General features: G+C 33.6%; 1 protein-coding gene across 6 annotated transcripts in view; it reads left to right on the top strand.

The window, feature by feature from the left end:
* Positions 1-14,517, top strand: part of SLC25A46 (solute carrier family 25 member 46) — a 38,207-nt gene that overhangs the window by 5,462 nt on the left and 18,228 nt on the right. For 2 of the 6 annotated variants that reach the window (XM_051994371.1, XM_051994342.1), the window contains 4 exons: positions 7,570-7,612; positions 8,869-8,926; positions 10,725-10,802; positions 11,316-11,416. In XM_051994371.1, the coding sequence (XP_051850331.1) occupies positions 7,570-7,612; positions 8,869-8,926; positions 10,725-10,802; positions 11,316-11,416 (280 nt within the window). Of the gene's footprint in view, positions 1-417; positions 533-2,898; positions 3,035-3,877; positions 4,301-7,569; positions 7,613-8,868; positions 8,927-10,724; positions 10,803-11,315; positions 11,417-14,517 lie in introns of those variants that run through there. The other 4 variants (XM_051994360.1, XM_051994378.1, XM_051994335.1 and 1 more) reach the window with 4 other exon arrangements.

A 14,517-nucleotide genomic window follows, 5' to 3' on the forward strand; every position in this document is an offset into this window, starting at 1 on the left:
CCCTAATGTTTCTGGGATCAAATATAAATTACTTTGTTTAGCTTTTGAAGTCATTCATAAAGTTTGATACAACCTATCTCCCTAGTATCTTTATACATTACATTTTCCCTCAGAACATTCTAAATTGTATAATCAAGCCCATTTTCTCTCTGCTACTCACATCACAGACCATCTGCCCTCTCAATGCCTTTTCCTTTTCTTACCTAAAAAGAGGAACTGTGGCCCTGAGAAAAGAAGAGACTTGCTCAAGTACACAGAGATACACATTTATATTTCATTAAAGGCCTTCTCCAGTGTTCCTGTTATATCTTGCCATTAGATCAGGACACCAGGATAGCTCTTAGATCAGGACACCAGGATAGCTCCAAAGAAAGTGAAGCTAATGATTTTGTACAGACTTCTCTCACTTAAATCCAGTTCCTTTCACATCATGGCATCACTTCCTGATGATGGACATCGTGAAGAATGAAGGACAAACAACAATCTATAGGAGTAGGAGCTGCCCCACCGAGGATCCAACTGGAACTGACCAGTTGAGTAATACACCTCTTTACTTTTCTGTTCTTTTCTTTTTCTTGCTGTCTTCTTTCCCTTTCTTCCCTCTGTCCATATAGATTATCAGGCTCTTAGTTGTGTATGCTCTTCCTAAAGGAATATAAATTTTGATTGCTGAAACCTCAAAAGATTTTGGAGTTTATGCATAAGAGCATGGTTTAAACCCAAATCACTCTGGCTTTCATTGATCAACAATAGGTCCCATGCCAAGCCCTACTTAGTTATCATGTGGGCCCTGATTGACTCAAGAGGGAATGTAAATTGCAATTGTTTCTGTTTTTGCGGGAAACCCTTAGAGCTTTCTCCTCCCAGATTTGACTTTTTTTTTTTTTTGGACTAGGTAAAAAAGATCTTTATCTGCATTATTTCTTACCTAGACTTTATCACTGATTGGGTGTTATCTAAGTCAAATTGGGACTTTTGCCTTTTCAAGGTCTCTCATTTCATTCAGGGCCAATCTTCCATTGTCATCCTCTATAACTTGCCACTGACCCAGATGGCTCTGGAGGAGAAAAAATAAGGCTGATGATTTTGCAGAGCCCTCCCTCACTTAAATCCAATTCACTTACATGTCATGGAATCACTTCCATAATATCATGGTCCTCTTTCAGAATGAAGAACATTTAGTACACCTGAATGTAACTATTTTGTATTTATTCTATAAATATTGTGATGAATGAAAAAACTAAAAAGACAGAATTTCTGGGTAATTAATGATCAATTTATTAACAGGCTAGCTAATAATTGATAAATTTTGATTTATCATCAGAGACATGAAGAAATTAGAAACTTTAATATATTTTTAGAAAAGGGGGTGCCCCTGACAGGTAAAAATCAATCTTGATTTGTGAATAGTAAATGAAGGGGTGGGCTAAAAGTCTTCAGATCTTCCTGTTGAGAAAGGCTTGATCATGAGACTCAGAAATATCCAGTAATCTGGATAATGAAATCCATCTCTTACCTAGACTTAAACTCTTTAGTTTTGAAGTACTTCACAATTTAAGTTGCAACCTCTTCCGCAGTGTCTTTATCCTTTACTTTCCCCCTCAATCTATACTGTACAACCAAACCCATTTTCTCTCTACTGCTCACATTATCATAATCGATCTTCCCTCTCATTGCCTTTTCTTTGTTTTCTCCTTCATAAGCCAAGTTACTTAAACTCTAATAAGAAAAGTATAATAATAACAATAATAAGAATTTATTGGTTTAGGCCAAAATTCCTGTAGATTAAATTCTGTTTACACTTCAAACAAAAGTAAGGTCTCCTAATTAAGTGGGGGCCTGTCCATGATAGAAGAGAGTAGGGCATTCTTTTCTATTAGCTATGTCCTTCAGGGCCTAGCTGACATCTACAGGAGCAGATCCCTGAATGAGAAAATAAGAAGCCCAAATTCTAATTAATATGTTAATAGAAAATAATTTCAGTGTAAAGTATATATTTATATGTGTTCCTTTCATAGAATATTGTACACCTTTTATAAAGAGCAGGGGCTATTAACATTTTATTACTTTATTTCCCAATGACTTACGGACACAAATAAGGGTTTCATTAACTGATAGATATCATTCTCCTTCTACCTTAAATGATGATACTTTTTAAACCCTAAAAGTGTATATAATTGTGCTTTTTGACCATTGACGTTTAGAGGAAGGGAAGAGTCTAGTCTCTTTGCAGGCTTCTTAAATTTTATTCCTCCTTAATCCAGTAGTACTAGCCTCTTGCTGTTCTAAGAACAAGACACTCAATTTGTTTTGGCATTTGTACTGACTATTCCTGCCCTCCTTTAAGTCCCAACTAAAATTTCATCATCTATAGGAAACATTTCTCAACATGTTTTAATTTTGTTTTATCCAATTCTTCGTGACCCCGTTTGAGGTTTTTTTTTTGTTGTTGTTGTTTGTTTGTTTTGGCAAAAATACTGGAGTGATTTGCCATTTCCTTTGCCAGTTCATATTACAGATGAGGAAAACAGGGTCAAGTGATTTGCCCAGGGTCCCATAGCTAGTGCTTGAGACTGCATTTGAATTCAAGAAAAGGAGTCTTCATGATTCCAAATCTACTTCTCTATCCACTTAATCTCTAGCTGCCCTTAATCCCAGTGCTTGCTCTTTTATATCATATTTATCCTGTATATAGCTTGTTTATACATTTGTTTTGTGTCTTTCCCGTTATATTGTGAACTTCTCGAGGGCAGGGGATTGTCTTTTGCCTCTTTTTGTATACCCAAAGTTCATTACTTTGCTTGGCTCAAAGGTGTTTTATAAATGTTAATTGACTGATTGGTTGCCTACCATTTTAAATCGACCAATAACGGATCTATAGGCAAGAACGAAGGATGATTCAATGTTCTATTGAAAACACTCAGAATCTTGAGCAGGAGGTGCCAAGAGAAGGGAGTAAAGAACAGATGGAAAGCAACTTCAGGTTCAGAAAGTACGACTTTGCTCCAGGAGTCCTTGGAGCTAATGAAAACAGGTCGTATAAAGCACTCGAAAAAGATTGTAATCTTAGTATTTCTATAATGGCTCGTCTTTAGGCTTAATTATTCTGAATTAAGTAATGTGTTTTTCAGGTGAAAGGTGGAAACACGCCCCTAAAATGCTTTAAATTTGCTTTGCAGTATCATAATCGCTGTATTTCTCTCTCTCCTTCCCCGCTTTGCCCTAATTATAACTTGAATTGACTCGACGTCTTTGCCCTAGTCCGGTTGATCTTGCCCTCGCAGAAGTATCTGTAGTAATAATATAGAGGTATTTTGGATATTTGAGATGACCAAAAAAGTCACATCAAAAATCCAATCTGTTAGATTTGATAAAACTGGAGAAAAACAACTCGTTGCTGTTAATGCCAAACCTCAGCGACTACAGAGACATTCCAAGAGATACCAAAACAGAATTCCTCAACTGCCTGGTCGACTGACTTCCCTTAGTGTCTGCTCCCTGCTGGCGTTGAGTGAGGCTCTCGCCATCAACAAAAGTGACGCATTTTCCTTGACACATTTGCCTGTCATCGCCTTCGAAGAAAAGGTTTTGTTTAAAAGCCGAGACACCTCCTATACGAGTTTTCCCTTTCCCTAGTCAGTCCTTCCTTAGGGGTAAACTGCTTAACCAGATTTCCTCTCTCACATCTCTGCCACAGCGCCCCTTTATTTCGGTTTTTGTTTTTTTGTTTTGTTTTGTTTTGTTTTTTTTAAATCACAACCTTTACAATCCCCCTGGACTCCATTTGGGATACAATTTAGTTACACCTGCGTCACCCCAGCAACCGACGCCCCAAGGGCTAGCGGAAGCAAGGTTAATGTTCCGGGATTTCCTCTTCCGGGAGCACTGGGCGACTTCCGGTTGTCAGAATCTCTGGACGCAGAGGAGAAAGCAGTGGTGGTCGCAGCGGGTGGGCCTCCTCTGATGCTTCAGGTGCCTTCTGGCACGTAGTGGCTCCCTTCTTCCTCCTCGAGTTCGATGCATCCTCGACGTCCGGACGGCTTCGATGGCTTGGGCTACAAGGGTGGGGGCGGCAGCCGGGAGGAACCCGGGGGCAACAGTTTCTCCGCAAAGTCCTTCAGCTCCACCTCCGACCTGAGCCACTGGGTGACCACTCCTCCCGACATCCCTGGCAGCCGCAACCTGCACTGGGGGGAGAAGACTCCACATTATGGCCCGGGAGCAGCCTCAACCCCGCTCGGTGGGGCCAGCGAGGAGCCCTATCCAGGCAGCTACAGCAGCGGGCCCGGGGCTAGTAGCGGTGAGGGGCAAGGGAGTCGGGAGTGCCGGGGCAATGAAACTGAGTGAGGGGTGGGTGTGCGGAGGGAGATGGAACAGGAACCTTAACGTTTTATGCTCCTTCTGAAAGGAAAGGGAAGGTGGCTGTTAACTCTAACCACGAGATTGCTTTCCTTAATGCTTCCCCCACCATCACCATCCCCTACCCCCTACTCCTCTCCCGGCTCTCCAAGCCTCATCCAGATTATTTCTATTCTTTAACTTAATCGTACTGTCTTTTTCTTCTTTTTCCACCAAAGCCTCCGAGATGAGATGCCCCATATGAAATCTGAGGGCATATTAAAGGTCCAGGAAATCAGTTTGGTAACACTTAAAATGAAAATTATTTTGAGTAGGATGTCAGAAGACTAAATTTTATCTTATTGTGTTTCACCACGTGAGGGCGAATTCACTTAAACTCTCATTTCTAAAATGTTAGCGCAGTATCTGCGCTTTCAGAGCTTTATATATTATGTACCTATTTATTTTCACTTGAAATTTCAATAACATGGGCATTAGATATATCTATGAATCTTCATTTTTTATTTAACAATTTGTATCAATTGTATGGAAGGCTGGTGTTAAATTGTATTCTGGAGCCATCATTAATTTCAAAAAATATTTTTAAATGCTTTCCCTTCTTCAAAGTAATTTTAAAATCTTTGTTCATGTTCATCTTGAACTCTCGGTTTTTATAGACTTTCCATCCTCATTAGGAGTAGAGACATCTTCTTGAACTTAACATGCAGGAAAAAAAAAGTTTATTTTGATTCTCTTTAAAATTTAATTTTACGATTTCAACTTGAATTTAAAAAAACTTAATTGCTTTCATGATAATGATAAAACAACATAACTAAATGTCAAAATATGTATTTGAAATTGCAAATGACATCCTTATGCTAAAGTGATTCCAAATTTGGAATTGTAGCTCCAAAGTTTCATAATGTGAAAATATTTTATTATTTGAATGATTTACTTTAATTATAGTTATATAATAGTAGTTAAAGTAATAACTAATAAAGTCCATTGAGAAAAGTTAGGGAGTTTTAAAGGGGCTAAAACTATGGCAGTAATATGAATGAATTAATTTTAAAAAATTAATGTGATTTTAAGTTGTAGTGAAAGGCATACTGTTCAAAACATGGTAGACCCATTTTTGCCCTAGTTAGGCCTTATCTAGAAAACTGTGTTCAATTCTGGATATCACATTTTAGAAATTACACCAATATACTGGAATACGTGTGAGATTGTTAAGATGTTGAGGCGTTTAGGAGGTTGAGACAACTGACAGCAGTGCCATAGGATCTCTAAGGAACTGAAAGATCTCTAAGGAACTGAAAATATTCCTTGATGACTGCCTTTAATTGCTGGGGAAGATATTGTATAAAAAGAATTTGGTTGATCCCTAGAAGTCAAAAATAGGAACACTTTATGGCAATTGAGAGGAACAAGTTTTAGACAATGTAAAGGAAAAGTTCTTAAGAGTGAAAAGTTTCCAAAAGTAGAATGAGCTGCTTTGAAAGGTGATGGATTTCTCTGTAGGAAACTCTATTTGTCTTATTATGTTACAGAAGGAATTTAAACATAAAGGATTTCCTTTTGTGGTCTTCTGAAGTTTTATGATGCTACTGTCTCATACATACAACTCTTTCCCCAGAAATACACTTAAACACTTAAGATCCATTATGTTCCTGACACTTAAACAGTGTACTAAATATGAATATACAATTATTATATAAAGTACTGAAATTTATAAGCCACAGATGAAAACTGGTTTCAACACATTCCTATATGTTTAAAGTACTTATTTGCTATCCTAGGAGACATTTCTGATTCAATTGAAAAAGAGTCCTAAATTTGAAATTATAAGGGCTTGATTTCCAGTTTTAGTTGTATCACTTATGTGAATTTGGGCAAGTCAACTAATTTGCAGATCGCATATTACCTCCCATATAAAAATGAAGTTGCAGAACTAGATTTCCTTCCATATCTAAATTGATAATTCTATCCTGGTCAGTCATTGAGAAAATAATTATTTATACAGTTATTACTAGAACTCTATTACTATTTTCATTGTAAAGATACAAATTCCTTTTTTTCAATTTGAAATAATTTATATTAAAATGAGAGTAGAAGCTTAGCTTAAGGTCAGTTACTTACATTAAAAATAGTGTATAAAGTTGTGGTAGTAAAAACAGGAACTAATAGCTTATGGTATAGTCTATAGAGCAAGCAATTCCATTTAGCTAATATTTTATTCAATTCCTATCCTATATAGATTCTGTTAAGTACTGTCACTGTTGGGCCTATAATGATGAATAAGATAACTACTATTGCTCTCAATTTGCAATTTAGTTTGAACCTTAGAAAATCTCCTTAAGTATGACATTTCTTGCAAAAGAGAATAAAGTAGTAGCTTTTGATTTTTGTTTTTTTAAGCTTTATTTAATATTCCCCTTCCCCTTTTTTTTTTGTACTACAATCTTTCCTGGATGCTTAATTTTTCTGGCTAGAATGGAGAAGATATTTCACAGAAAATAAGGGATGTAGAGATAACTGTAAGAGGAAGAAAGAAATTCTGCAAGTAGTCTTTTATTTATTTTTTTTTTGAGGCTGGTTTGAATGCATGAATGAATGAAGCATTTATTAAACACTGTTAACCAAATAGTTTCTTCTACTCCTCTGGACATATGCTATTATATTCTAGATTCTTTTAAAGGGGAGAAGAGTAAGGTAATTGCTTACTTAGAAGCAAGGAAATAAAAGGAATAAAAGTGTGGTCAAAGAAAATTATCCCATTTTGTCTCTTTTATTAAAATGTCTCTTGAAGTCCAAACTTTTTGCATTTTGATACCTGACCATAACATTCTTTTCTGCTAGTTATAGATAACAGAGAAAGCATCTGTCTGTTTTTGTCATCTGTGCATAACTGCTTCTAACTGGATATTTTTCCATTGAATTTATCATTTACAAGGCACTAATGATACCCAAGTTTAGGCCAATGAGTGAATTAAACACTCACATGAAATTAATTTTTTTTTTGATAGGCTTAACATTTTAATGGTACAACTGTAATTATGTATCCATCTTTATTGTATGCAGGAGAAAATGTATTTGTGAGTAACTAGAAATCATGGAATACTTCAAAGTCTCCAGTACAAATTCATTTATATGAACTTTCTAAAAATAGAAATTAATCTTAAATTGCTACAATTTGCCCAACTTTAAATGATATATAATCTTCTCTTTCAGAACAGTTGAATAGATTTGCTGGATTTGGTATTGGACTTGCAAGGTACTAGTTTTATATAATATGTGCTTTAAGTTAATTAGAAAATGAGTAATATCCAAGATGAAATTGAATAGGGGATAATTATTTTGGCAGTAAGAATCAAGATTCTGAGTTTGTGATCAGAGGAAGACAGGCTAGATCAAAGGTTCTTAAATTTTTGTGTCATGGACTCCTTTGGCAGTCTGATGAAAATTATGGTTCTCTTCTTTAAAAAATAATATTTTTAAATGCACAAAGTAAAATACAGGGTTTACAAAGGAAACTTTGAAATAGAGTTTTATTGAAATAAAGAAATAAAAATGTAATTTCTTATCCATCTTCATGAATCTCTTGAAATTTATTCTATGCTAAGAATTCCTTCTAAAATTAAAATTTAAAAAATTGTGATTTTTGCATGACATTGGAAAGAAAGATTGGAAAGAAACATTAGAAAATCTGAGTTTCATTTAAAATTAATCTGAAATTCACAAACATTATCTACAATGAGCCGAATATATTTGCAGAATACATTTAATAGAGCATATGATTTTGTTATTTTGGAGATTTTAACGATGACATACCCTTTTATTTACGTATAGTTTTTCATTTAATGCCAACTCAGGACATTTATTCACATTTTCATCAAATTCAGTAAATGACAAAATACCAAATTTATTTTTGCTTCTTATTGTTATTACTTTTTAATGCTTACCTTAAGACTTCAGGAATCTTTGTGGGGTTTATTGCTGAGGAATTCCTTTCTCTGTTGTGCTAACCCTCTGCAACTTAAAAGTTTCTTTGGTTTCAAAATGTATCACCCTGTGGCCAGCATATGTATACACCTCCCCAAGTTTAGCTATGTCATTTCTTGGACAACAAAGAACTTGGTTGCATCTTTATACCTTGATGACAAATCAGAGGAGGACTTTTGGGGCATATATTCTGATGCCATAAATACATACTAAAAAAGACTTTTTAAAAAAAATGAAAGTGAATGTTTGTTTAAGGCTTAAAGAGAAAGGATTTATCTTAGCACACATTCATCATTAGGGATTTGTTTTTCATAAATAAGTAGTCTATTTCAGTTACATTGCTATAGCTCAGTTGTGTGATTTTTGTTAGTAATAAGAGTACATTGCTTTTTGAAGTATTTTTTTGTGTAGTTGAAATTTTTGATAGTAAATATAAACAATTTTAGATTTGTTTTTTGTAAGTCTGCAATTCTTTAGAAAGATAGATTTTGGAGTATTTATACAAATGTTCAAAAATTGTTTTTATAGTCTGTTTACAGAAAATGTTTTGGCCCATCCTTGCATTGTTCTCCGTCGCCAGTGTCAGGTAAATTGCATGATTTCAGTTTCCTTTTGAAAATTTTAAATAATGTTGACTTAGTAATGATATGGAGGTAAAACTTCCAAGATTTGTGATGAACTTTGTTAAATTAGGCTACAAATATTTAATTTGTTATTTCATGTAATTTTTTTTTTTTTTCTAAAATCTGTATTTAGGATCCTAGAATTCGAGAACTACAAGGCACTTTAGCATTCTAGTCCAGTTCTGTCATTTTGAAGAATAGAAAACAGAGGGCAGAGAGTTTAAATAACTTTCCTAAAGTCACATGGTTGATAAATGGCAGTCAGGATCAGAACTCATTTTCTTTGACTTTCACTCTGTCTTTGACATTCACTCTAGTGTTATTTTTCTGTATATTGTATATAAGTGAAGGCACTGTAAGTTATTGTTTTAGTATACCTTTAGTATATCTATAGTATATCTTTAGTATACCTATAAAGAGTATTATTATTTTGTGATAAATTCATAGAATTTCATAGATAGAACATAGATAGAATCAAAAATTTAAAGTTGTTAATAACTTCTGTAACATTTCTTCACCAGCTTTTTCATCTTAGAGTAATAAATGCGTAGAATTTTAGAAATATAGGAACCTTAGAGATAAAGTGATTTGTCCAAATAGATTGCAGATGGGCTCCTCATATTTCAAAACAGAAATTAAAGCTTTTTATTTTTTTATTTTTTTCTCTCAAATATTTTAATATGGGGCAGCTAGGTGTGTGGCACAGTGGATAGAGTACCAGCCCTGAAATCAGGAGGATCTGAGTTCAAATGTGGCCTCAGACACTTAACACTTCCTAGCTGTGTGACCCTGGGCAAGCCACTTAAACCCCAATTGCCTCAAAAAAAAAAAGTTTTATAGTAAAGATAGTGCTTTTCAAAATGTAAACAAATTAAGATTTATTTAAATCTTAATTTATTTCAAGTTTTATGAATCTACGGGTTTAAAAGGAAAAATTAATTTAAAAAAATCACTATAAATATGGAAAATTTGCCTTATCCTCAATAATTTGTTTTGGTACAGTCACAGCAAGCATCCCTGCTATCCAGTTAGTCTTTTTCTTCCTTTCTCCCTCTTAATTTTCTAATTCCTAAAAGAAATGATATGATGATATGTATAAAATTGATGTACTAAGTTCCCTGCTACCATAGTGTTCTGTGTACTAGAGCTCTCTGGAGAGAAGTGTTTGCCTTTGCATAGCTCATAGACTTTTTTTTTTTTTTGACTATCCAGAATGTCTTCAGTTCATGTAGCCTCCTTACTAAGGAGTATAAGGAGTACCATTTCTGAAGCCTTATGTTAAAAATGAATTAAGATAGAAAGGATAACTTAAAGAATAGGGTAAAATATTACATGCAAAGGTTGAGATCTTGGAGTTAAAAAAGGAAGATTTGGCATTTTAGGTATCAATCTGTTTTGAATAGTGAATTTGTGAGTTCTTTTTGAGGAACTCATCTACATTGGTTCTTTCCTGTTATATAGTAGCCATATATAGGTTCTTTGAGAATGAATTAAGCTTAAAACATAAATATTTGAGGAACTTAGGTTCACTAGGAATCTCTTCATATAACTATATAACATTATACTATAGTAAAAATATAGTTTAAATGTATTTTAATTACTTCCTCGTTTTTTAAAAATAAAATTAATGCTTTTCAAATATATTCCTATATTTCCTGACATAAAAATATATTAATACCACTTAAAATTGGTTTATTTACATGTATTAAAGGGAAAATGATAACAACATTGATAATAAATCTTTTAATTTAAATTTAACAGGTTAATTATCATGCTCGACATTATCACCTCACTCCATTTACAGTCATCAATATTATGTACAGCTTCAACAAAACCCAGGTGAGAATGTCAGTCTACACATTTGATTGATACAATTTTTAAAATTTGAAGTTGTTTTATGTATACTCATTTACCTTAATTTTAAAAGAACTATTCTTCACTTAGATGGACAGTGAATCATCTAGTTATTAGAATTATTTAGCACAGTAAAGAAAACAGTTTTTAAAAATGGGATCAAATATATGGATTCATATTTAATTAGCATATTTTCCATGACCCTAATTCAAACTATTCTGTATGAATAAGATGTAAGCCTCCTCAAGGCCTATTTTGATTGTTTCTTTGTATCCTCAGCACCAAACAAAGCTCCAGGCTATACTAGATGCTTAATTAATTCTAATTGAATTGAATATTTTACAAGTATGAAAAGAAATTGAGCCAAAACCTCCTATGAAGATTTTCTCTGAAAAAGCATCAATAATTATTACAAAATAATTACGAATTTGTCCATATTATATAGGCTTTAATGGGTATATCTTTTTTTTGGTGATTATTGGTTTTTTTGCATTTTAGGGTCCAAGAGCCCTTTGGAAAGGAATGGGAAGCACATTTATTGTTCAGGGCATCACACTTGGGGCCGAGGGAATTATCAGCGAATTCACACCTTTGCCAAGGTATCCTTTTAAAATCTATGGTGAAATAGAAGGGGGGAAAATTAAGTGTTCATGTTGAAACTGTTATCTAGTCTGAAATAGTCAAAAGAGAAATTTACCAATAATATTATAGCCCAATAAATGACAGATTAATGTTTTGAACTAGAGTAGTCATAGTGTAATAAATAGAGAACTGTTCTCAAAGCCAGGGAGACCTAATTCAAATCCTGTGTCTAAAATTATATATACTGACTATGTGACTTTGGGCAGATTACAGCTTCTCAGTGCTCTAAGTAATTCTTTAAGACTCTTAAATTTCAGAAAAGGTATGAATTTAAATTGGTAAAGAGAATTTCCTTACCAAGGGAACTCCCTATGTCAATGAACTCACAGATCTATTTCTTACCCCTATCCCTTAGAAATGGAAAGGAACTTAGAAGAACATTTTTGCCTATTCTTATTCAACCATATCTTCAAATTTTTCCTTCTAGAAATAATACTTTTAAAATTTCGCATGCTTTTCTAAAGCCAACCTGTAAGGGTAGAGGGAGTTTTCTAACCAAAATTTCTGTATACCATTGAAATTATGGATTCAGGTGTAGTCTGTCTCCTCATCTTATGGTCTTAAAATTCTCTTAAATATAGTCATCCAAAAAAAGATTTTAAGTTTGTATATTTAAATTTTAACTTAAAAATTTTGGTTAGTGAATGTTTTTATCAGAATATACATGCCTAGAAATCTTTTTTCTTGGGTCATTCATACTCACCTTTCTTTTTTGGATATTACTATATTAAAAGAGTATAAATTCATACTCAAAGCTAAGTACTCTCAGAAGTTTGGTCAGAGTTTAAAACCTGTGAAAAGATAATGTAATGTGGAAAGGAATAAATATTTATGTCTATCTGTAGTGAGCTCAATATATATGTTATGGAAAATATCCCCCAAATATAAAACATTTCCTTTACTCTCAAAGGACAAGCACAAAGAAGAAATAAATGAATGAATAAATGTATGTTTCAGAGTAGTAGGTATTACATTTAAAGGAACAGAATCCAAGAAAGGAATTGGTGGGTTGTGTGAAAAAAGAAGGCAATAATGTTTTAATAAAATTCTTACTGACCTTCCAATCTGAGTTCTTACCTCTCCAGACTCAATGTATTAATTTACATTTGTGTATAGGCTATAATCTTATATAAGTAAGGGATTGAAGGAAGCAAAACTTATTTTTCTCTTGAATTCTCCTAGTACTTTGTGTATTTCTCTTAATATTTATCACAATATGAGAGTTAATTGCCTGAATCTCTTTCTGCACTAGATAGGAAGCTCTTTGAAAGTTCAGACTATGTCTTCTTATTCCTTGTATTCCCTTCCTACTTAGCACAGTACTTTGTACATATTAATAAAAATTAAATATTTGCTGAATAAAGCAATCAAATTTTGTATGTATATGCACAGGGCTGCTATATATGGTACAGTGGATAAGACCTGGAATTTTAAGAAAACTAAATTCAAATTCAGCCTCAGACACTTAGTAGATGTGTGAATACTAGGCAAGTCATTTAACCCCCTTTGTCCTAGTTTTCTCATCTGGAAAATGAGCTGGAGAAGGACATGGCAAACTACTCCAGTATCTTTGCCAAGAAAATCCGAAATGGGGATCTTACTCATGAAAAGTTAGGGAACTAAAACAACTGAACAATAATACATAAATGTGATTTCTGTAATTCATTTTATATATTGCTCAATAAGATTGATATTTAATATCCAATGACACTAATGGGATAAATTAGATTGTATTTAAGTGGATAAATGTGGTAGTTGATTCTGTTGAAGAAAAATATTTTGTAATATTCTTAGAGGAACATCTTACAGTATTTAGTTTTATATTTAAGGGGATTTGTTTTAATTCACTTGCTTTGTGAAATGCATGGTTATGAATATATAGCTTTCTTGACATTTTTTCTTGTGGAAATACATGTGTGTGTGTGTGTGTTTGTGTGTGTGTGTGTGTGTGTGTGTGTGTGTACAAGAAAGGTAACAACAGAGTAATAAATTTTAATGGTTTGATCATAAAGTATTCATTCTGGTTCTGATCACTTCCTTCCTTAATTTGCCCTCCCTTTTATTACTTCCAACCCTGTTATCTTATTTTTCACTTTCTACTTCCCAGTTAGGTAAGGTAGATTTCTATAACCATTTGAGTATATATATTCTTCCTATTTTGGACCAATTCAGATAAAAATGAAGTTGTCTCCTCCCCTTCCCCCCAAACTATTTTCCTCCTACTATATCTTTTTTTTTTTTTTTGCATTTTTTTATGTGTGATCATTTCCCCCATTTTCCTCTTCCTTCCCTCTCTTCTTTCAGTATGTCTTTCTCACCCATTTTATTTTAGATAATCTCAACATAATTGACTCAATCATGTACCTTCTATATTCTAACTGCCTTATTAACTGTCCTAATAATTTTAAACTTCTTAAGTTACATAAAAAAGTCTTCCCATATAGGAATGTAAACAGTTTAACCACATTGAATCCCTTAAGATTTTTCTTACATGTTTTTCTTTTTATGCTTCTCTTGAATCTTATATTTGAAAGTCTTAATTTCTGTTCAGCTCTGTTCTTTTCATGAAGAATACCTAAAAGTCATCTATTTCATTAAATGTCCATTCTTCAACCTCTTTCTCCCTCCTTGAAAGATTTTACTTAGTTTTGCTGAGCAAATTATTCTTGCCTTTAATCCTAGTTTCTTTGCTCTATGGAATGTCATGTTCCAAGGCTTCTGCTCCTTTAGCATAGTTGGTTATTGTCTTTCATTCTAGAAGAGGACCAAAATGACATCACTGTGTTGCAGTCAAAGTACAATGTGTCCAGCTTTGCTGATTAGACCACTATATGCTCAAAAGACTACTACAGGTGGGGCACAGATAGTTCATATGAATATTTGGAATGGAAATTTTCTAAAATTGCATCTCTCATTTCTTTTGACCTACTACAATCCTGCTTTGCTCATAGAATACACACCTTCTTTGATAAGGGCATGTCATGTGGGATGGTCTTTGCCACTGTTTCCATGTCATGAAATCAATTCCAGAGTTTTTCAGAGAGACTTTGAGAATGTT

The sequence above is a fragment of the Antechinus flavipes genome, chromosome 1, assembly GCF_016432865.1.
Source record: "Antechinus flavipes isolate AdamAnt ecotype Samford, QLD, Australia chromosome 1, AdamAnt_v2, whole genome shotgun sequence".
Taxonomy (NCBI): Eukaryota; Metazoa; Chordata; class Mammalia; order Dasyuromorphia; family Dasyuridae; genus Antechinus; species Antechinus flavipes.